Source organism: Clinocottus analis, unplaced genomic scaffold (genome assembly GCF_023055335.1).
Source record: "Clinocottus analis isolate CAN_PGR_092001 unplaced genomic scaffold, fCliAna1.0.p SCAF_3, whole genome shotgun sequence".
Classification (NCBI taxonomy): Eukaryota; Metazoa; Chordata; class Actinopteri; order Perciformes; family Cottidae; genus Clinocottus; species Clinocottus analis.
In genome coordinates, this window is record NW_027176042.1 from 14717017 (window position 1) to 14740154 (window position 23138).

At 40.3% G+C, this 23138-nt stretch overlaps 1 protein-coding gene across 1 annotated transcript in view; it reads right to left on the reverse strand.

Annotated features, from left to right (window-relative positions):
* The window catches only part of ca16b (carbonic anhydrase XVI b), a 93612-nt gene that overhangs the window by 12756 nt on the left and 57718 nt on the right, over positions 1-23138 (reverse strand). The window contains exons 5-13 of the mRNA XM_068594255.1: positions 18871-18966; positions 16991-17057; positions 14487-14644; positions 13195-13387; positions 7919-8103; positions 4708-4816; positions 4546-4595; positions 3702-4443; positions 2928-3066 (exon numbers count right to left, since the gene is read on the reverse strand). Coding sequence (XP_068450356.1) covers positions 2928-3066; positions 3702-4443; positions 4546-4595; positions 4708-4816; positions 7919-8103; positions 13195-13387; positions 14487-14644; positions 16991-17057; positions 18871-18966 — 1739 coding nt within the window. The remainder of the gene's footprint in view (positions 1-2927; positions 3067-3701; positions 4444-4545; positions 4596-4707; positions 4817-7918; positions 8104-13194; positions 13388-14486; positions 14645-16990; positions 17058-18870; positions 18967-23138) is intronic.

Below are 23138 nucleotides of genomic sequence, written 5' to 3' on the forward strand. Positions count from 1 at the left end.
AGCGGCACACTTAGCTCTTTACTCAAACGGAAGACAACTTCTCCAAACACAGATTCTCTTCAGGTCAACATACACCTTTTTCAAAAAACTCCCACTCCACTTGAGGACAGCAAAATCCACTCAAGTCAATTTTCTGGAGAAAATGTGCGTGATTGCCGCTCAATGCATCAATGTTCAAATTAAAACTTGTATTAGGAAAAATGTCATCATCGAGACCGGGTAAAACTGTTCACATTTGCTACTTATCCATAGGAATGAAATGTTTGTGCAGCTTCTTGCATATTTCTAATTTTACACAGTTTACTATTCAAAGTTCACAGACAGAAATCCTGGAAAACTTGTAATGTCAATGCCGGAGGCAGCCATGCTTTTTAGAGAATATCTAACTTAAATGTCTGGGAATATTACAGCATTGTAAAAATATAAATTCTACAATTATTTTCAGGCTACAACCTTCCACATTGAAGATGTCCTTCCCAGATGCCCACAGAGAAAATTATATTAGAAATAAATAAAAACAATCTGGTTCCTCTGTTTTTTTTTAAGCTCTTGAAAAACAAATACGGTCTGTCAGTGATTACTTTTTTTAGGTTGTGAACTTGCACAGCTGCACTGCCTCCTTATTCACAGACAATGTATACGAATGACTACAGTTAAAAGACTTGTTTCAACCCAGTGCCAGCATTTCCCAGGTTTAATCCTACCTGTACTTGATGCAGAGGAGCGAGCAGATGCTTGTCATTCTTCAAGAGAGATAAAGCAAAGCATAGAGAGAAAAAAATAAAAATGGCTCAACTGTCTTTAAAAAATATAGAAAGAGAGGGGAAAAAGAGAGGAACAGAGAGAAAGGCTGAAAGGGGAGGGTGCAAAACAAAAAGGGATGGGAGCCCCCCCTCTGGCTTGCGTCACAGCCTCCCAATCCAATGGCCCCCCTGTAGGTACAGAAGTGGTGCAGCTAACTAAACAGCATGGTCGACACCCCCTCTCTGGTTCTCTTCAACGATCTTGCTTTTGAGGGAATGTGACTGGGATGAAATAGGCTTTCTGCATGGATGTCAGTGGAGAGTTGCATCCCATTCAACACCAGTGTCAGCAGCAATGAGTCACTAACACAAACTGGGTTTTTTTTTCTCAGTCGAACATCTGCTGGTTTTCAACAACCACCTCGAGCCTATGAGGCGTCCAGATGTGCATTGTAAGCAATTAATTCCATTGTAGACTAACTGTGAAAATGAACAAGCTAAAAATAGGACAAGGCAATTCATATTCAAAAGACGCACAACTGATCACATTTAAAATACAACATTTAAATGATGAATTGTGATATTAGGTTGCTAATGACCAAAACATCTGTGAGCAGAGAAACAGGCTGTCATAGCTGCACTGTCACCAAGAGAGACTAGGCAGAGCTTGACGAGTGAAGCGAGTGTGAATGGCTTGATTTCATCTTTCATCATGGTCTTTTCCCCAGAGGAAGCAGGCATTGTCTGTGAACTGTCATGAGTTGTCACAATAGCAGCTGTGATAGCCATTTCTAATCTCAAAGCTGCCCCTGCTCTTCTACTCAAATACCACAACTCTCAGTAATCTGTCCACTGACTGAATCTGCTGCAGTCGTCTTGCTTTCAACGGACGGTTTTTGAACACCTCTACGGAGCCGATAACCAGGCTGTTATTTATACCACGCTCCTGTATTATCTGACACCACAAAATGCCACAGTAAGGTTTTGTTGGCCCATAAATTTACTGCAGAGACACTTAGAAAAATGTCATGGGAGAAATAATTTATGAAATACACATTACAAGTAGAAATAAATCTCAGGCTGTAAATAAAGAAAATGCGACCCAACCAGAAACAGACCTTTTGCAGACAATAAATATGCATGGGACCAGCTGAGGATATGGTCCATAGTGCTATCTGTAACCCATTAACCATCCCCCATGGTCTGTTCGGTGTAATTTCAGAGGCTCCAACAGCGTTGCTGGAAATTAGCCCAGCAGACGAAGACACAGCTGGGACCCCTGGCTCTGCCGGGCCTCCAGGTCTTCTGACCCTCACCCAGGTGGCTGATGGTCCTGATGTATGACACCCAATGCATGAAAGCAGTCTCACTACCAGACTGTTTAAGATTGACGCCCACCCATGCATGCATATGCAGAAAACAGACGCATCCAAACGAGACGGGTCTGGATGTGGAGCAGACTGACTGGAAAATTCAGACATGCATGTTGGTTTGTCAGTTAACCCGGAATGTGAGATTTATGGGAGGGGCCAGAGTGGGCGAGAGACAGCTAGTTTTCATACCACTGAGGGAGGCATTAGTGATGCCCTTATTAAGATGAGGCATTTATGTATGTATGAGCACTTCATGTATTGACCGAGCACATATGAGGGCTATTTTAAAATCTTTAAACTGGTTATGTATTCTCTGGTTATCTTTTATTGTCTTAAGGCACTACAAACCAGTAAGGTTCCCCGGATCCTTTGGTTCCTATCTAAAAACATTTGGTGATGCTGCTTTTAGCCACGATGCTCAAAACTGTTGGAACAGCTTTCAGGGGAACTAAGAGTAGTTGAAAATATCAATATTTTTAAACAGAAAGTACAAGTTTATGGTTTCTATTATTACTAATTAAATGTTTTTTTTTTTATATGAGACAGTGCACATTTATAAAAACAGTTCAGTAAATGCACCAGCGTTAGTCAAGAGGCTTTTTTTCATCTGTAGTCCTGAGAATATTACTTATTACTCTCTTCATCTTCTCTCCATTTTTATCTTGTCAATCATTTGTAAAGCACTTTGAGTTGATTAATTTGAAAGGTGCTAAATGAATACAACTTAATTAATTGATGGATTTTACTGTTTTACCAAACTTTAAGACATATAATGTCCTATCTGGAATGACATTTGGTAGCCTGAACTCACCTCCAGTAGATCATCACAATCAGCAGCATTATGAGGCAGAGCAGAGTGAGAGCAGACACCACAACCAGGGGGACGATCCACACCATCCTGCCGATCCCCGGGTGAGGGGTCCGGGTCACGTTGGACAAAATGGTCCTGTCTGGAACGCAACACAGGCACATAAATACACATTTAAACATATGCCACTGAATTACACCAGCTCATTTGCCAACTTTAAAGTGCCGAAGTGGAGGACCTTTATCAAATTATAGCGTGTTTAAAATGACTCCGATTGCAAACGTTTTTTGGTGGCAATTAAAATGAAATACACTTGGTGAAAATTGGTGCAGTTTCTGTGTTGTTTCTAGTCCTTTAGTTTTTAGTTAGTAAGTATTATCTTATATTATGGTGACAGTACAAGATCAGGGCAAAACAATCTTAATCTTTCTCTCTCAAGCAAAATCTTTCAAAATGTGCTAAAAGGGGATTCCTCGAGGCAAAATCCCTACGGCAGATGGCTTATTGCTGCCTTCAGGCCTCTGTGTTGTAACAAAAGCCTGGAGCTTTATCTTTGACTCAAACAGTAACCACCACTTACCACTGTCTTAAATCAATGTATTTGTTATGCTACATTTGGCTCAACAACCTTTTGTAGTGCTAACATATTTATTTTATGATAGCTGACAATAAGGAAAAGAACCTTGCAACCAATTTAAAAGGGATCTGTCTGTTTGGAAAGCAGGGACAACAAGCAATATTGTGTCATATCTGTGTGGGAGCGAGAGGTCTGCTCACCAGTGTGGACAAAGAAAGGCCAGGGACTCTTGCCATCACTACTGATTTTTGGAGACAGTGTGGAGCTCTGGGGAATCTGCATCTCGGCAGTTTCATTACGAGGCTCTTCAGTGGAGAACGCATTTACATCTGTGGGATTTTCCTCTACGTTGACCAACTGATCGTCACCAGAGCTTGTGGGTACCGTGGTGCCTTTGACTGTCGGCCCTTCTCCTTTCTCTTTGGCTGTGGATGCGGGGGTGGGGATTAAAGGCTCTTTGACCACAGTGCTGTTGGCTTGCTTTTCCTCATTATCAGGTGCAGTCTTGTTCTTTCTCTTCTTCTCATCCTCTCCCTCCTCCTGCTCTCCTTCTCGTTCCCCCTCCTTCTCTTCCTCCTCGTCCTCATGCGCGGCCTGCTTCTCCTCAGACGGACTGTCTGTCTCGGGGCCCTGGGGTGCTGCCTGCTCGGTGCTGGACTTTGCAGGGGTGATGGATGGACGGGTGGGATTCTGCGTGGCTTGGGGCGCTTTTGTGGGCCAAACAGAGCTGGGCAAAGAAGAGATGACTCCTCCGCCCACGCCCAAGCCTGCCAGCAAGGTGCTCGTCACCACCGATGCCACAGTGGCCTGGCTGCCACTAGAGGAGGGGCCCATCCCCGTTGCCATAGAGACAATGGAGAAGTGGATGCCAGAGGACGTCCAAGTAGAGGAACCAGAGCTGATAGGAGCCATGTCTGCCGAGGACGCTGGAGAAATTGTGGGCTGAAAGATACAGGCAGAGAAAGAGCGGTTATCCAACAGAACCACATGCATGTGACGAACGTGCAAAAATATATTTTCGCTGCCATTTTCTGGTCAACTCACCATCCCAGTCTTCACAATACGAGACCCTTCAAATATTCTTGTTGTATTCGCTGTAAAACAAAAGCGCAAGCAGGCATTTAAAGATACATTTCATGTGTCAAAATTAGTTTTTCCTTCAAGAATAAATAATGACTCGATGGCTGGAGGGTTTTGACCAGATACCTCTGAAGAGCAGAGTTTGACTGAAATCACTGCGCAGGTCATGATGACACACTGCCTGCACTCTGAACAGGTACAGGACATCAGGGAACACATTCGTGATGACGGCTTTCTGCAAAATAAAAGATGCACATACATGTACACTGAAGACCACTTACAAACATGTTGTAAATAACGTTTAAATGGGTAAATGAAAATGCTTTTCTAACTGTGGATGCTGTTTATTTATGCTGAGCAAAATGACTCTCTTCTGTCTGACCAATAAGTTTGATGCAGTTTGAAATGCATTTCCTGACTAATTTAATTGTGTTGTGCACTCTGCAGATGGTCTTACTGAAATTAAAAACGGCCCTCAGAAATGATGGGTGATTGCCTCTTGTGTTGGAGATCTAGTTATTCTCAAAAATAATTCAAATAAGAAGGTGTCCAGAGATAGAAAATGAAAATTTAAATGGGATTGGGCAAAATAAGAAAAACTGACAGCAGAGAGAGAATACTGTCTGCGACTGACCGAGTGTATTTATGGAGCGTAACCACATTGAGCACCTCATAGACACACTAATCATTCTTTCAGTCAGCCATCTGTAATAAATGTAAAGCAACATACATTTACAAAGCTCCAAGCAGAAAATAAAGATATTATATAAAAACAACAAATAAATAATTATTATGTATCTATTTAAAAGAAAGTGATTTCAAAAACCAGTAAAGTAATCAATTAGTCAAACAAGTCTCACCGGTCAACTTATATGTTCAAATGTAAGTTTTATGCAATGACGACTTCATATTTAACATCTAGGTTTCTCAACCGATGTATACGACAGCATTGGGGATACTAACAAAGCATGCTGGAGCCACATGTCAAGAGCACATGATATAGAACATGAATACTTGGGCTGTAGAGATACCACTGCTCTGCCAGAGGACCTCAGGGAACAGTACGGCTGATGGGGAGCTAAAAGGTCAGTAAATGTAGCTGGAGGAGGAAGCTGAGAGTAGCAGGTTGAAATTGCAGTGAGATGGTTTCTATGTATAACATCAGACAGAACTGTTGTGGAAGGCTGGTCTCTGAACAAGCTGCCTCTGGGACGAGGACTTCTGAGGGTTTGAGTTAAATAAATAAAATACATGTTAATATGTCTCTGGCTAAGGAGAGCGTTAGTTACATTTCGTGGGGGTTGACTACAGGAAGCCTGATTATTTATTACATTGCATCTACTTATCTATAGTTTATAAGCCTTGGTAACTAGTTGGCAATGGTTGAAAGACAATAATTCCTCTATAAAAATCACAGAAAGGTCTTTGGATTATCTTCAGTAACTTGGAAAGGATATCTTGAAAAAGACGTTGCGGTTGAGTTTTTCAAATTCATTTTTTGGGGCAATGAGCGCCACAAGCTGTGTGCCATATAGTCTTTTAGGAGATACATACAAACTGCATGTACTAATAGCATGTGTCTGATAAATAATTTCAACAAAAGTACATTTACTCTTCCTCTCCAGCAGAATACATACATATGCAAGAATTGTTAAATTGAAATGTTTAACCCCTAAACACAAGGTGTCTGCTCATTCACTCACAGGCCTAACCCTAATACATTATTGGATTGAAGAGTTATTCACTAATGCATTAGCTAGTTTCCAAGCATTAGAAGGAAGAGAGGATGACACATGTGCAATGGTTGACTTTAATCTCTTCACGTCCCATCTCCTTTGTGCAGTTGCTCCAAATAATCAGTAGTAGTCACTAGTGCAGCAACATTGCATGATCCCTCACCGGCTACCCACACGTGACAAATAACTGTTTACAGAAACGCATGCTGGATGTAGTTTTGCTTCAAGGGAACTGATCCTGGGTCTCTGAACCAGTGGGTGAGTGTTTCGCCCCTACACTGTTTATATCTAAAGAGTTAGTCATGCAGACTTTCCAGACAGCTGGGGGTCAGTGGGCTTTAAAAAAGAAGCACAGCTGGGTGTTGGAATCCCTCAATTGGAAGGATATATGACCAGGGAGAAAAATATGATGTGGAAAAAGAACAGCCCTGTAGGTGCAACCTCCTGCAGGGGGAGGATATATGTATTTGGAGACAGTGAATGTTCTGTTGGAGAGATACAAGAAGGAAGGATGTGGAAACTCAATGTTTAAGGCACACGAGCAGAATTGTGTGATCACTGGTATCAAAAACTTCTCTGAGATCTAAAGGACTACACTGGCACAGTTGCCTGCGTTTGTTGCTAAAAGATGACAACTTGTCTTCAGAAAGCTGCGTTCAATGCTTGAAAACAAACTGTTTGTTCAGAAGTTTTCAAATTGTGAAAAATAAATGATTTAAAAAAATACTTGCACAATACGGATTTTTTTCTTCCAGTCATTACAAATAAGTACCTACTACTCATCTCCAATATCGATAGGATACGGGACAATTTCACAATTGTGTTTAAAAAATGAATTAATAACCTTTAGTCAATGCACACCTGGGAGTAAATAATGCTCAGATGTAGCGAGCAAAGATGGATGATTTAATATTCTCTAGCTCTGACCTAACCACATCTAACTGGTATTACTATTGTTAATGCAACAAAAACAAAGAATAGGTCTGCTTCATCCACTAATTTTTCATGTCAAATTCATTTTAAAAAACTTAACTGTAAAACAACATCCACACTGGCGACATGTTTGGCTCTCTAGCGCTCGATTCTTTTTCTGTTTTCTAGTGGGTTGCAAACAAACTTTCAATTCAATTATCGGAATAATATATAATGAGATAAATGTACTATCATCTGCCCATAATGTATGCACACCCAATATCTATCCTTACATTATTTGGTTTATATTGCTGTGTCTGATATATTTTGCTCTACATTATCTCTGCAAAACTGAGCCGAGGCCTGAAGCACATTTGCCAACACATTACATTTATATCAGTTAAACTTGTCAATGTGCGCGACAGTCCTGCGTGTCTATTTTCAGACAGGTGAGTGACAGCGGATTGTCTGGCCGCTCATATCAAGCAACAGCCGAGTGCAGAGTTCATCACAACCTGTCACCTCCTATACGCACTGTCACTGATCAAGCCACCCTGTGATCCGGCCTGATACATCAGAGGCTCTGCAAAACCAATCAGAGCTGTTAAAACCATATCCACAAAGACAAATCCGAAAAACTGCTCGGAGCAGTTGTTAGTGGCAGCTGCTGATAATACATGAATACACACCATGCTTTGGTCCCCAGTCTTGGTGAAGGTCTTTTCGTCAGCAACATCCCGCTTCACCCAGCTGTAGGAGACCATGTAGCTGGTGATGGGTGGGTGGTAAACGGCCAGAGGGCGCTCCCAGCTCACCATCAATGCCGTCTGGTTCAGCGGCTTGATCGTCATGCTCACTGGGGCACTGCTGCACACTGAGAGAGCAGAAAGTAAAGTGGCGGAAGATTTTTAAAAAGCAGCATGAAAAGACAAAAAACAACAACAATAATAACACTTTTTCACTACAAGAACGCAACTGAGTGAAAATGAAAAAGGGCTGTGTTTGGAGGGCTACTTGACCACATGTATTTGTGTTTGTTGTCGTGTGTTGACAGATGCATGTGGCCTTTTAACAAGCCTGTCATTACTGTCTGCTACTGACTGCACTCAAAGCTATTTGTACATGATGAACCTCAAGGTGCACAATAATACAATGACTCAATTACTAAAAACACTCTTGGAGGCTTGACTGGGGTCAGGTTCGGTGTCAGTGCAGATAGTCGCTCTGGACACATTTTCCTGCCAGATCACTGTAAGAGACTCCAGGTGGAATACCAATCATATGGGTGTAGTGCTAAACATGTGGCACAGACAATAAAGAAATGTCCTGCCCGTGCGTAATCATGGAGGATGAAAACCTGTAAATCAGCCTCACGGTGGCAGTGTAGGCTGCAGCACGGGATACACAGGGATCAGTCAGTTTGAGTAAAGGACAATCTGGACATGCTTCTCAGCACATCAGGGCAACAGCAATCAGGAACCAGTGTCAGCTGATTAAGTGCACAAAGGGTTTCTGTCAAATTGAAACTGTCACCACAGTGCTCCATTTATAAAGTGACGCTCTGGTGCAAATTATGCACCATGATATGTGAAAGGAGACAGGGTGGGAGGAAATCAGACAGAGGAACACACGGCGGAAATAATACACAATAGCAAGAATATCTTGGGGTGTTGATGAGGTGTGACAGGTGTGAAATGCATTATAACCCGTCAGATGGTCGTTGTCAACTACTGTAGCTCCGAAACAGCCTGTTTAATAACAGCTGAAGACATCATGATGGTTTTATTGACTGCATCATTACCGTCACGTCAGTCGTCTTCCTTTTCACCAGCACCGCTGGTGCATTAGTAACGCTAAAAGCAACAGCAGGTGTAGCTCTCCACTCTGATTTGGCAACTTCAAAATACAACTTTGTATTTTTGTTAAAAATGTGGAGTTTGTTGAAAGGGCAATAAAGGATCTATTTTGCGGATGGCAATACAAAACATTCACAATAAATATTTGTTGTGAATTCCCATTATCAATAAAACATGATGTATTTATCCTTTATTTTTGGTTACTTTATTGGTACCCGAGAGTAGACTTGGTTTGCAGTCGTAAAAACAGTAGAAAAATCAGTAGAAAAACCAGGCGTCCATCTTGATATACACTACCACAAACACAGACAAACATGATAACTATTTAAAGCTCCAGATCGGTGCTGTTATAATTATAATTTGTTCACCTGCGTGATGCTGCTGGAACAAAGCTGGTTTTATAGCACTTTGTTCTGTTCTTATATGTGCAAGGGAGCCCAATGTTTTGTGCTAACCTTATTTAATTGTTAGTCAATTCACATCCTTCACATCTGTGAAGCAATAATTACATTTATTTATGACCAAAATGGAAGGTAAATTGATTTGAGTAGGTTTTAGTGCCATTTTAAGAGTTTTAAGCATATCTGTGATGATCTGTGCAATTAAGGTGGCCATGATAATCGGGACGTGACATTTTTCTACCATCACATGCCAAGTTTGTTCAATATAATTGGGGCAACTTTTTTTAAAATTTGATAACCAATGATGTCTCTGTATTAATTATAAACTTCATTGATCTAATTTAGTTGTTTATTTCATGAAAACCTTTTAATATAATGGTAGATTGCCAGCTGAATTAACAAGTCAAATCTGGTAAAAAATAAATTATGCAAATGAAATTTTGTTCAACAAAACATTTTGAGACACAGTATGAATCAAATAAAAAGTTCTTAATGTTTCATCACTGGCACAATTACTAGAGAGGATAATTACTTATCCTCTCTAGTAAAAATCATAGTAATTTTCTGTCAATATATATATATATATGTGTGTGTATATATGTATGTTGCATCAGAAGCTTTACATCTCCAATGGCCAAACAACTTTCATGACTGTAGAAGCCCCAGTGATGGGTATTTAATCAAAGTATAGGTGTGGCTCTCACAACATTGACAAGCAAAACTTTACAAACAAAACCTTTGTTTACGGTGCGCAGATAAGACCCCCTACATACAACCTTGACAGATGTTACCCCTGAAGATAAGACTGACACCACCAAATGAAATTTTGTTCAACAAAACATTTTGAGACACAGTATGAATCAAATAAAAAATTCTCAATGTTTCATCACTGGCAGAATTACTAGAGAGGATAATTACTTGTCCTCTCTAGTAAAAATCATCGTAATTTTCTGTCAATAGGTATATTGTAACATGCCGAAATCAGCCTCGTAGTGGTTTCACCTCATTGTGCAACACTCAACAAGAGCAGGGATTCTTTCTCCTGGCAGATTCAACCATAAAGGGGATGAATTGACAGTTGTAAACAAACAGTTCCACTGCTTCTCTCCTCTCAAGGCCGAACAATTTGTTTTAAGGAGGCAATGTATAGTCACTGGAATGGGAGGGAAAACAACAATTTCATTCAAAACAGAAAGAATGCAGATTCTGACATAAGTAATTGTATTTTCTGAACTTTGCAGGAAAGTCAAGGTTTGCATGTTGAATACCAAAACCCCAACTACAGTACTTCTTTCATTATAAGATGTGGCGAACATGGTGCAGTGGTGTGCAAGGGTCGTCTTTCAATCAGAGGATCGGCGGTTAGATCCCTGGTCCCGCTAGCCAGGGTCGTTGTGTCCTTGAGCAAGACACTTAACCCTAAAATTGCTCCCATAGATGCAACTACGGTGTATAAAAGTAAGATAGTTCTGATGTGGCACCTTGCATGGTAGCTCCTCTCATCAGCGTGTGAATGATTCCTATGTAAAGCATCTTTGAGTATTCAGTAAAGCGCTATATAAATTCAAACCATTATTATTATGTGATTCTTGCTACAGTTACCGTCATTCTTAACCCAAACTGACCACATTACCACAGAGGGCATGTTGATAATGTCCCTATTTGACCTAAAAAATAATAAACGAGTCATTGCTACTTAGTCAAACATTCTTTGATCCAGTTGCAATTGGAGAATTTGCTTCTTTATAAAATTGTGCATTCACTGATTGTGTTTACTTAGCTGGACAAGGGAAACACGTTAAGTGCATGTTTCCCTATTGACTGACATTGTATCAACCGAACAATTCATCAGCTAAACAAGAGAAAGGTAATTAATGACAAAAAAAAACACCAGTTATGCCAAAAAGGCTGGCATGCGCAGGGTGATCGAGCTTGGCTTTACATGTGCAGCTGTACAGCATTAACACAATAGAGCAAATGGTGCTATACATCTTGGCCACATTACTTGACAAACTCATTTGCAACCTGTATGTTGTATCAGAAGCTTTACATCTCCAATGGCCAAACAACTTTCATGACTGTAAAAGCCACAGTGATGGGACATTTAGTTAAAGTATAGGTCTGGCTCTCACAACGTTGACAAGCAAAACCTTTATTTACGGTGCGCAGACAAAGACCCCCTACATACAACCTTGACAGATGTCACCCCTGAAGATAAGACTGACACCGTTTACCCCCCCCCCACCCACCCCTCCACACACACCACGCCCCTCTCCCCCTCCGCCCACACACACACACACACACACCCCACCCCGTTAAGTATGAATTCTTACATTTTAGAACATTGAAATAGAAATGCGAAAGAGACACAAAGACAAAATGAACAAGCGAGAAGAAAAAAATGGAGAGACACTGGTCCACATTCATTCTGCCTCCTGACATAATGCCACAAAAGCAATTTCACAACTTAATTTGTATGGGTCTATTTTAGCTGTGCCACATATTAATGATGATTGCTGATCGGCCTTGTGAGAGTGCTCCAACTTCATCACAAGCAATCCCAATCAATTCTCCCCGCCAGACACCAACAACACCACTTTAAAGCGCAGCAGCCTTTCTCATTAGTCTCCATAGTTCCTGTACTGTTCGGTTAAAGCAAGCGCTGCAAGATGCTTACATAAAAGAGAGACGAACAAAAATATTTTAATCAATCCCTGCATGAGGTCTGTGCTTTGTATTAATATGTTATTAAATATCCAAGTTATTTGGAACAATGGGAGAATGATGTGCATTCTCCGGACAGGACTATCTTTATCTTAAAAACCTTTTAATGTGGTGCTTTTAAAATCGTAGAATAATTTGTTCTAGGATTCATTTTTTACCCTGCTCAAAAGGAGAAAAAAAGAAATAAACATGTATAATCCTAATATATTTATTGATCTCCTAATGTGGGTGAGGTCTATGGATAGGTCTACATAATGAGTTAGAAAAGCTTCCTGAACTTGTCACAAAATACTATCGAAAATCATCATTTTCGCTGAAGTCCTTAGCTTTCTGACCTGATTAAATAGTGCTTGTTAATCAAATTGTCTTTGTGGAACAGTATGGAAGATGTGTGAAAACTTAGATTTACACATTATAGAAATAAAAGGCTTGGCAATATGGCCAACATCTTCTATCCCGATAAAGGTTATTACAAATACCGATCCATCTAAAGACGATGCATTATTACATTTAATCCTATAGACATCTCAGATTCACACCGAACTAAAAACATAAATAATATTTGCAACAAATCTCATTAGGACCCTCGGTCATGCTAGCTCTGTGCAGCCCAGGCTGCATTTTAGGACACTAACAGGTATTGTGATAATACTAATGGCATTTAAAGACAAAAGCTGATCATTTAAGAAGACGTTCTTTTTTAAACTTTCATCCTTCATTAGTATGGAGGCATCATTGGACACAATTAAAATTGACAATCTGACAGTCTCCGCATGAGGGCCCAACTGAGAGATGTGTCAAAACTCTCAAAATGCTGAAGCGACACGAGTCAAACGACATCATCGATTGCCATTTAACGAGTTTGGAGGGTGATGTCTTTTTTTCAGTCTCTCTAAAACTAGAGAACTAATCAAAAAGTCATGATTGTAATTACAGGAGACCCTCAGGTTAAACTGTGGTGCGACTGCAGGAAAGAAAGCTTACCTCTTGAAGCCTCGGTGCTGTGAGGGCTTCCCAGGACTTCAGTTAAATCTTTCTGCCATGCATCTTTTACAGCCGACTTAAAGACTTTCCTATTGTCCAAGTCCTGCAGGGGCCGGAAGTTGTTCCTCAGGTACTCGACAGACTTGACGTGGTCCTGTTGCTCTGTTGTAAAGATGGAGTAAAAAGCCTCCAGCTAGATGGAAAGAAACAGAATATAATATATCATGTAGGACTGCATTCTTAGCCACTTGACAGCAGCTGACTGTTCACAACTGGAGCAGAGGATTTGTAAGAAACATTCCCACCACAGGCACCAGCAGGCAGAGACCTCAATCATCACGCTGACTACCTACCGGGCTGTAACTTCTCAATGGGGCAAATTTGTGGCCATTGATTGCCATGAATGATCTCCTGCCGTGTGCTGTAATGACTACACATTACAGATACTGTGGAATCAATGTGTCCTATGCGTGCTTGGAGAAATAAATTATAGGTTCATAACAGACTATCTGTGAGCGTCACAAACATTGTGGCGGTGGTCAATATTCTTGCAGCAGAAGTCATTTCTGAACAAAAGATGTGTCCTCCTGCAAGTTAATAGAAATTCCACTGAGCCCTGCAAATTTCGACAGCACAGAACGGTTTGGAGGATATGCAGCTGGGTAACCCAAGTATTGTATGTATAAAAAATGTAGCGACAGTGTATGGGATCAGCAAAAAGCATGGGGCATGATTTGGCATAAATTATCTCTCAAAATCACAAATTGCAAAAAAACAGCTCGAAAGCACACCGATGAATCCAGTAAAATACCGCTTTTTGCATCGGGCATATGTTAAGCCTTTACTACAGTAATTTAAATGAGTGGATATTTAAATGAATGGATATTGTGCATTTGGACAACATTAATAGTGTGATAACCAGCCTCAATGGGCAGCAGTATTCTATTTAAAACCCTATTGCCCCTGTCTCAGACCAAAAACATGATACGTGTGTAAAGGTTATCTCACATTATCATTTAAATGCCAGTAATTGGCACCCACTTCCTGCTTACTCATCCACTATATAGGCAGTTATGGTTTCATATGCAGAAGAGTTGGGGAGGAACGAAGGAAAAAGGGGAGATGGAAGAAGAGGGAGATGAGATGCTTGTGTGCCGAAACTGTGGGACAAGTGATCTACTAAATGTGTGCAAATGGAGAATATAGTCAGTGTGTGTGTGTGTGTGTGTGTGTGTGTGTGTGTGTGTGTGTGTGTGTGTGTGTGCGTTTGTGTGTGTGTGGACTTAACATACCTGTGAGTGGGATAGATAAACAGGCCTGGAGAAGATGATCCACTCCACTACCTTGATGCATGGCGGTGTGGTCAGAGAGCCGGTGTATCGGTAATAACTGTCAAGTGACGACGGCAGCAGATCTCTCAGAATGAACGACCTGAGGTTGGTCTCTTTTTCTGGGGAGAGTATGAGATCAAAAACACCACATTTTTACTGCCCGTAAATGCTTTGCCAAAAACCCTGAATATCTTCAGTTGCATTTTGGATGGCCGTTTCATTTCATTCTCCTTGTGGAATTTTAACTGCTTTCTTGAAACCTCAACTAGTGGAATGATGGTGACAGCAGTTAAAAGCCTTACCACTTGTTATCACGCTGGCCAGATCTCTGTACTCAGAGATCTCCCTTTGGTCCTCTTTAGAAAGGAGCAAAGGGAAGGGAGTCAGATAAAATGGCCTGCTCTGACAGCTGATCTGTGGCTGGGTAGTTTCCTGCTCCGTTACTTGTAACAACTGTCGCATGGGCCACGGGGATTAAGACAGATCCAAATGATTACCAGATCTGTTCTATCCTTCATGATCAGAACCAGGCAAGGCTGTGTAAAAAAACAACAACAAGACAAAACAGCAGGAGCATCCCTCCATTCCCTGCGTGAGCTATGCAAATGGACTTGTTTTATTAATGAATTATGACGTTTAAAAAAAACAGCAAAAATTATGCACAGCTTATTAACTTATCTAAAAAAGCAGAGGCGTTGGGGCAATAGTACTGATAGAACTACTGAGGCACTGGATGCCTTGCCTCATGCCTCATCTGTACTCAAAGTCAAATTCAGTATTCACAGCCTTTCTTCTCCCCGTCTTCAGACAGTGTACGTGCCCTATCGCTCATGGGCCGCCGAGATGCTGATGGATGGATGACTGTGGGATAACGAGCTAGCGGAAAACCAACCACCCTAACGGGGAGGAGGCGAGAAGCATTTAGCAGCCAGCAGGAAGTGAGTCCAAAAAAACCCACACCCACACTGAGCTCTCTCTCATCTGGGAGATGAGAGATACTGTGGCGTTAGCACGAACATCTGTGATGGGTTCAGACACTTTTAGAGGCTCATGGAGGTTCATAAAAGAATCTACTAAAACCAACATGTTTTGGCAACCGGCCTTCATCAAGGTTATAACAAAAGAAAAGTGGAGCTGAAATACCTGTGTGAAATTAAAACCACAGGTGAACCGGCCTCCCAGCTGATAACACTGAAGAAAATAGGCCAATTTCCTTCCTGCAATTACTTCAATGGAATTTTGAGTGTAGAAATTTCATTGAGCAAAGCAACCCATTTTCTAAATCTCGGGCCAATTTACCTGCTTTTTAAGAATCTCTGGTGGTCTTTTAGTGATCTTTTACATTCACATGTGTCTTTTCCCACTCATTCAGAGAGTTGTAAAATTAGTTTCCTCACCTACAATGTTTAACACAAAAGTCAAAACCTTACAAGCGCACACGACCAAACATCCATCCTCAGAAATTACAGCAAGTGAAATCATAATTAGAAACAGCACAACAAAGCCCAGCACTAGTCTTGTGAAACCAGCATGGATCCAGTGCAATTACTCTATGCTCCTATATATCCTGCTCCATTTACGTGTCTTTGTCAGTGTTTGATTATGCTCAAATACAGTTAAGACTGTCAGCGGCAGGTTGTAAAACAAGCCATACGTGTCCCTGTAAACGAAGCTGCTGTGCCCCAATATGCAGTAAAGGATAACAAAGTCATGTTATATCACTGCTTATGGTCTGCAAAAGTCACGCATGCAGTGCTGCAATATGCCATGAAGATAGTTTATGTGTGAGTATAAGCCTCTGCAGGAGCCAAGGGCCACAATGTACACATGTATATCTGCGTCAGAATAACACGGAGTGCTGTCTAATTGAGGCGTAAGGTAATTAATAGCTCTTTCTCAGTAAGTGAGGCTCCTCAGAGGTCTCCCATTGTGCAGCTGCACAAGCAAGGGAGAGGCGGTATCTTGCAAATTTTGCCTCCTTTTGAAGTTAAACTCCGCTCATATCTTGTGTTTAGACTCTAATTTGGGGTTTAAAAAAAAATAAGACCAGTGGTTACGCAGCTGAAAGCTAGAGCATCAGTCTTTGTTCTTTGGAGAAACAGCAGGGGAGGAGCACGATGTTGGCACTGTGGTGAGGGATTTTCCTCTGGGATCAATCGAGAACAAGATTGTTCAAGTTGATGTTTGTGACTGACTTTATAATCGATATCAAGGGATTGAATGTCCCACATGAACTTAATTTCCACAGTATTGTCCCATTTAAAAGTAATTTTAATTTGACAGAAAAAAACACAGTGGATAGTAAATAAATAAACATATAATAAACATATTTATTTACTATATATATATATATATATATATATATATATATATATATATATATATATATATATATATATATATATATATATATATATATATAACACACAAACACACTCACATAGACACACTGTCCCTTTACTTACCATGATGCACTACTCCTTTCAATCCCTGGATGATGGGCTCTACAGCTGGATTGTCCTTTTGCCCCAGCTGCAGGAAACATCCAGAAACAAAGGATTACAAAGGAGATTACAAGACTCGAGTAGTAATCTAACATAACGACGAAGGACAATCAATGTGACCAAAATACAGCAGGTGGACTCAATGAGGTCAACATCCCCATGATGCACTATAATCTAGCAGCATCTAATTCCATCTTTTGTTTTTGAAAAGTCTGGAAGGTTTTTTGATGACTTTGATGTAACAGCTCAGTGGCTATATTGACATGTTTGTCATGACATTTACCATTAAATACCTTGTTTATCATGATTTAATGCATCTTTAAGGAACATTATGATTACATGTTTACCTGTAATATTAGTGGAGGACCAGCTACGCATTCTGCAATACCCCCAATGTCCTACTTATGAGACAGGAATGGACAAACCAGTATTGGGATGCGGGGCCCAATCTCCCCTTGCTGAACATTAATTCAGGTCAGTCAGAGGAGTATAATTGTTAGGAGTTGAATGCTGAACATGGATAATATGCACACCTTAGAGGCCATTAATAGGCCTTTAGGGAGCAAAGGAAGAACTCTCCTCATTGATTAGAAATGGTAAATCTGAGTCAGTGTGTGTGTCTGCTTAAAAAAATCTCGCAGTGTAAACTGCTATTCAGCGGATTGTGTATGCGGGTGCTAATTGCAGTAAGCAATAGAGCTGTCAGGACCCAGCGGAGGCATTTAGGTCCTCATACACATGCATTTTATCAGTGTCTAAGAGTAGACCTACATTACAAACACCTGTGTCCCCATTCTCGCCTCCCTCTTCCTGAGAGCTGACCCTTGCCTTTATTGCTATTAAGCTGAAAGTTAGCCCACATTGATTGCCCGCCATCAATCGCAAAGATATTGCTACTAGAAACTAAGAGTGTACCGTGCTGCTGGTGTGTGCTTTTTCACGGTTCACAAATCTCTAAGGTGTTTTTACTGTGAACAGAAATTAGGACCATTCTTGTCTAATAAGAGCTTATGTGCGCAGACCTTCAGGGGACAATTTGTTGTATCTCTCTAAGCAATCTGCAATGTGCCAAAGAAAACTGAAAATAATCGGTCGCAAAGTGAAGAGAAACTATGCTATCACAACATAGGGGCCAAAGACCATTTCTAATAAATATTTATAATTTACTAACCTCAAAAACAATTTCACGTCTTTATCCTTTTCATAATTGGACTACATTGGATACAATCACAACCATCCCCTGATACCATAATTGTCTCATTGAATCTGTTTTACAGCACATTTGACTGTTGCTCTTATTTTCTTGGTATGATTTCCTATTTTCCTCACATTTATGTCAGTTTATTTTCATCCGCTCTCGTTACATTTGCTCACTCATCTCGTTGGTTTTGTAATCTACTTCTAACAGTGCACGGTAAGCATAGCTTCTGTAAATAAAATTATTTAATAAGGCTGCGAAAAAATAGATTTTCCATGACAGCTATCAACAACTAAATGCAGAGTCACTACAAAGGTTTTCCTTCAGAGAAGCACAAATAAAGGATGTATGTTTTAACTCGACTAAAAGTCTAAAGCCGCGCTAGCGACTCAATGAGGCTGTACAGCTGTGGTTTGCTAACATGCAGGGGATCTTTGCTTTTTAATGTTGTTTATCTTAAAAGTAAAAAATAAATCCCATTGTGAATCAATTCATTTTTCATCTTGAATTACAAAATGGATGCCCTGGAACATGCTGGTTTTATGGATACAAATGTTCAAGTACACCGCAAGTACAAGTGCACTTGTCTCAGATTTTTTCCAGATTACATTTGTCTTGACCTTCAGATCTAGGGATACCTTACCTCAAAGAAGACGGCCATGGCAGCAATAATGCGTCTTTCCTTGATGGCAGCACTGAGGCTGTCAAAGTCATCTGAATTGTAAAGGTAGATCTGCATCTGGGATGGGAAACAGAGCATAAACAGCTTGAGGAGTGGACAAGGAGATCCAACAGCCCTGTCATCAATCACTTGGACACACTGCTGGGGAGCTGATGAAAAGCTGTTTTGAGGGGCATAAAAGAGGGTGTATTTATCACTCCCATGAATCTCCCATAATCTGTGTCATTCCTTTTTGCGTTCTGCCACTCTTGGGGGACGTTGGAGAAATTCAGCATCCCATTCCTCAGGGCAAATGTCCTCACAGAGACAAGTTACAAGCTGTGAAGAAGAACTATGGGAATATGCTCTTTTCCTGTGGTGAATTATTAGAGAATTGTATGCTTATAACCATTGCTTCTAATGACCTCAAATCAACAACAACATTGCATCTGATTTCACAAGAAAAGCTTCGGTGATGTGTGTATATAATAATGTAAAAAACATTAGAGACCGAATGCATCATATATGTGTCATGGCTCTAGTTTCCAATAAAAACACATTTTCAGTCCTGTCATGTTGAAGCAGACATATTATGGGAGTGCTGATCAAAATCGGCAAATGATTCTAAAAGTAGCAATTGGAGCTGTCCATCATCTCGCTGTCTCTAGCCTCTTTAAAATGAAAAACCCTTTCATGTCAGTGAACCAAGTTAATTGGCAATAAAAAAAAGGTCCTCGGTGTTGATTTAATTAAAGGGTAGGCTTGCCTTTTTTCTTTTTTTCAAAGGAAAATTAAGGGGGAGAGGGGGCAGACACAATTGTATGTGCAAAAAACAGATGCAAACAGTCTAAATAAATAAGCATGTAAATAAGGATACATATATCACCACATACCAGAGGCCTAAACCAGGTACAAAATGACTCAATCCAGAAAATGTAAGTTAATCAGTTTCCTCCAGAGTTCTTTTAACTGCAGCCATTAATGGAACTAATTTGTTGTGTGAGAACTCAGCAAGAAAGAGCTCCAGCTATTCATCACCCTTCAGATGTTATTAACTACATTACCCAATTAAGCTGCCCCCCTTAGGCTTCATTGACTCATTCGCTCACGTGACCTGCTCTTATTCACAGCACACTGAACGTGATATTCAACTGTCAAACACTTTCATTGCAGCCAATAAAAATAAATGTTAGTAAAAGCAATTTGAATTACTCGATTGCACGCTTTGTTTCGCCGTGTGTATGCAAGCTCTGGTGCAAAACCCCCTTCTTAGAGTAAACTTTGCTCACATCCTGAGATATTGCCGGAAGTTGTTGATTTAAAGCAGGACAGACAGGTGGTCTGACCAATTTTTAAGCTCTCTTAAATCATGCAGACACACTCATACATGTTTGTTTTGTCAGCATAACCATCCTGTTGTACAGAGAAATGAGAATAAGAAAATCTTAAAATGATGGGGAGCAATAACCAATGACAGCTGGAGCGAGAACATATCTTACCGGTGGAAACTGAAAGACAAATAAAACATTATTTGAGCTTTACGATTCACCTCCAGTTTTGTCTGTGGAGCAGACGTCCTACAAAGTGAGTACAAACGCGAGCTCTGAAAGCTGCTCTGCATTCCCAAGTTCCATTTAAGCACAAACAGGTGAAAATACAAAGTCGTGTTTGGCCTGATTTCCCAAGACAGCGAGATATTAAGGCAAGACAAGCAAACTACAAGAGATAAGTTTATGTGCAGAGAGATCTTCGCTTTATCACAGCAGCACAAATGTATTCTTCTTTCCTCCATTTACAACAGTGCTAGTGCAGCAATTTGTTGTCAACTGGTACATGTGTCTTTTACGTTGCACAGTTGGTGTTACTGAACTAATGCATGAAATTTGGTGTTTCACATACAAATCACTGACAGGACTTCATGGACATGTAAAGAGCACAAAAGAATAGGATGAGTGGATTATGTGTCAGTGTAATTACCATCCATGTATGTACATTACAAACAAAAACAAAGCTCTACAAATGCATAAAGATTCACAACAGGATTTACATGACTTTGCATGTTGACCTGATCCTGATGCTGCTAAACAATTACCTGGTCAACAATCATTACAATTAGTCCCAGCGGAGCAACCAACATCAATGCAGAAAGCCTTGAGCAATAGTAGTAGTGTCTCCCATCATAAGGAAATGTATTCAACTTTAAACATATCCATTATGTTGATGATTTGTTAGCGTTGCTATTATGGCTGTTGCGATTCAGATGCTATAAACATGCATTATTCTTTTGTCCTTTTACTGCTACAGTGACCCTGAGAGCTCAATACGCTGCAGTTGAACACATGCAAATAGACAAAACACAAGCAGATGAAGAAAACAAGTATTCTGATTGCACATCTCAGATATTGTTGCAGCCTTTCCAACACCCCTGATGGGGCTTCAGTCACTGCATGCATCACATTCATCCGTTTTTAGCTCCATCACATTTATGTATCGTGTTTTCTATGTCCTCTCCTTTTAGTGTGTGTGTTGAGCTCTTAGGGTTACCATATGCACCTACATTAGTCTCTTGACTGCAGATATGCTCTCAGTGCTACTGGAGCTTTTTTTTTCCTGAAATGCACTGTACTGTACACCCACCCCAACACTTCATACATCCGCAGTACTGCGTGTACCCTTCCGAGGTGTGATTTGTAATCCATGTATAATTAATCTAACTTTGGTGACACCCTAATATATTATTAGAAAATATCTCCTTATGGCACCCTGAGGCAGAAAAAGAAATCTACTGTTTCATTTTTCATAGTGCTGTTTGAGCGAACAGGTGGTCCATCTATCGATTTCCCCACTTCATTCCCATGAAAGAGACCGTGGTTAGATTAATGTCAAGCTCGTGAGCCAAAGGCCGAGCAGCCGTCTTTGTCGTTTTTCTTTTTCCAAAAAAAAAAAAAGTTACAAAAGGCAGAGCAGCTCTATAAGGCAGCTTTATGATTTTGTTCTTTCTCATGTGTGAAATATATGTGTTTTCAAGCTTCTGTGGAATAAACATGCTTGAGGTTTTGTTTCCCATGCTTTTAGAATAAATGCTTTATGTGGTGTGTTATAAGTGGCCCAGAGCTGAATGTGTCTCTGTTTAGCAGAGACATTCAAGCCCTGGAGCTCAACCTCCAAGGTCATCCTGCTCAACTCTCGAATAACAGAAGATATACAAAACAACAGCAAACCTCTACTGTAAAAGAGCACTGGCTTTGTCAAGCACAAACATTTATATACATAACATTTTGCTGCCTATCTAGTGTCGGCTGTAATATAATATTAAATACATCAAACTCTGTCAAGGCATAGATATGAAAATGTCACATCCAACAGGATGAAGTTTAATGGCCAAAGGCTAGATCCTGCATAAACACGTCCCCTTTCAACCATACATCATTTGATTTCCCCCCTTCACCTTCTGATTCAGAGTGTGGAATAATACATCATGTTTGATCCATTTAGTCTAACCTATGGAAAAAGAGAATAATTTAAAAAAGCAGACCTCCCATTGCGGTACAGTTTCTGCATATATGGTGCTCATATACAGTATGCAGTTAACAGGAAACATCTTTGCGGATATGAGGATGGAATATTCCTTTTTGTACTTCCTGTAGCAAAGACTGTGCAGTCCCCGTGAGGATATGACCGTAAGGTCGCCATGCGCCAAGTGGCTGTCTTTTATTGGGCATCTTTTCACTGAAATGCCTTTGAACATTTATTCATGATGTCATTTACGAAGCCTCAACCCAATCATACTGTCTTGTACTGTCAGTCCTATGAGGGCTGTGTTCACAGATTAAATAGAATAGAAGAGGGTCACTCATCCTTTGAGTTATAAAACAAATAATCACACTACCTATGCATCTAAATGGCAGAGCTTTTGGCATTTTAAATGCCTTAAGCATAAGGAAAAAAAACATTGCTCATATTATTTTCTTTCATTCAATGTTCCCAATTTTGTTTTGTAAAATAGTTACAAATAGTTATTGAATCCTATTAGTTTTTTAAACATGGATAGGATTAATATATGTTTTCTTACTGTCCCGGACAAAGTAAGCCTGTAATTGTCTTGATCCCTTTCTTTGTTTCAACAGGTTTGATCAAAGTTTACGTTCATATTGTATCCATTACTTTTTGTTGTCTATTTCAACATTTTTACTTCCTTGTGAGCTAGTTTTTATGCACTCCTAATTGTAGCACATAACATTCAGGGTTTG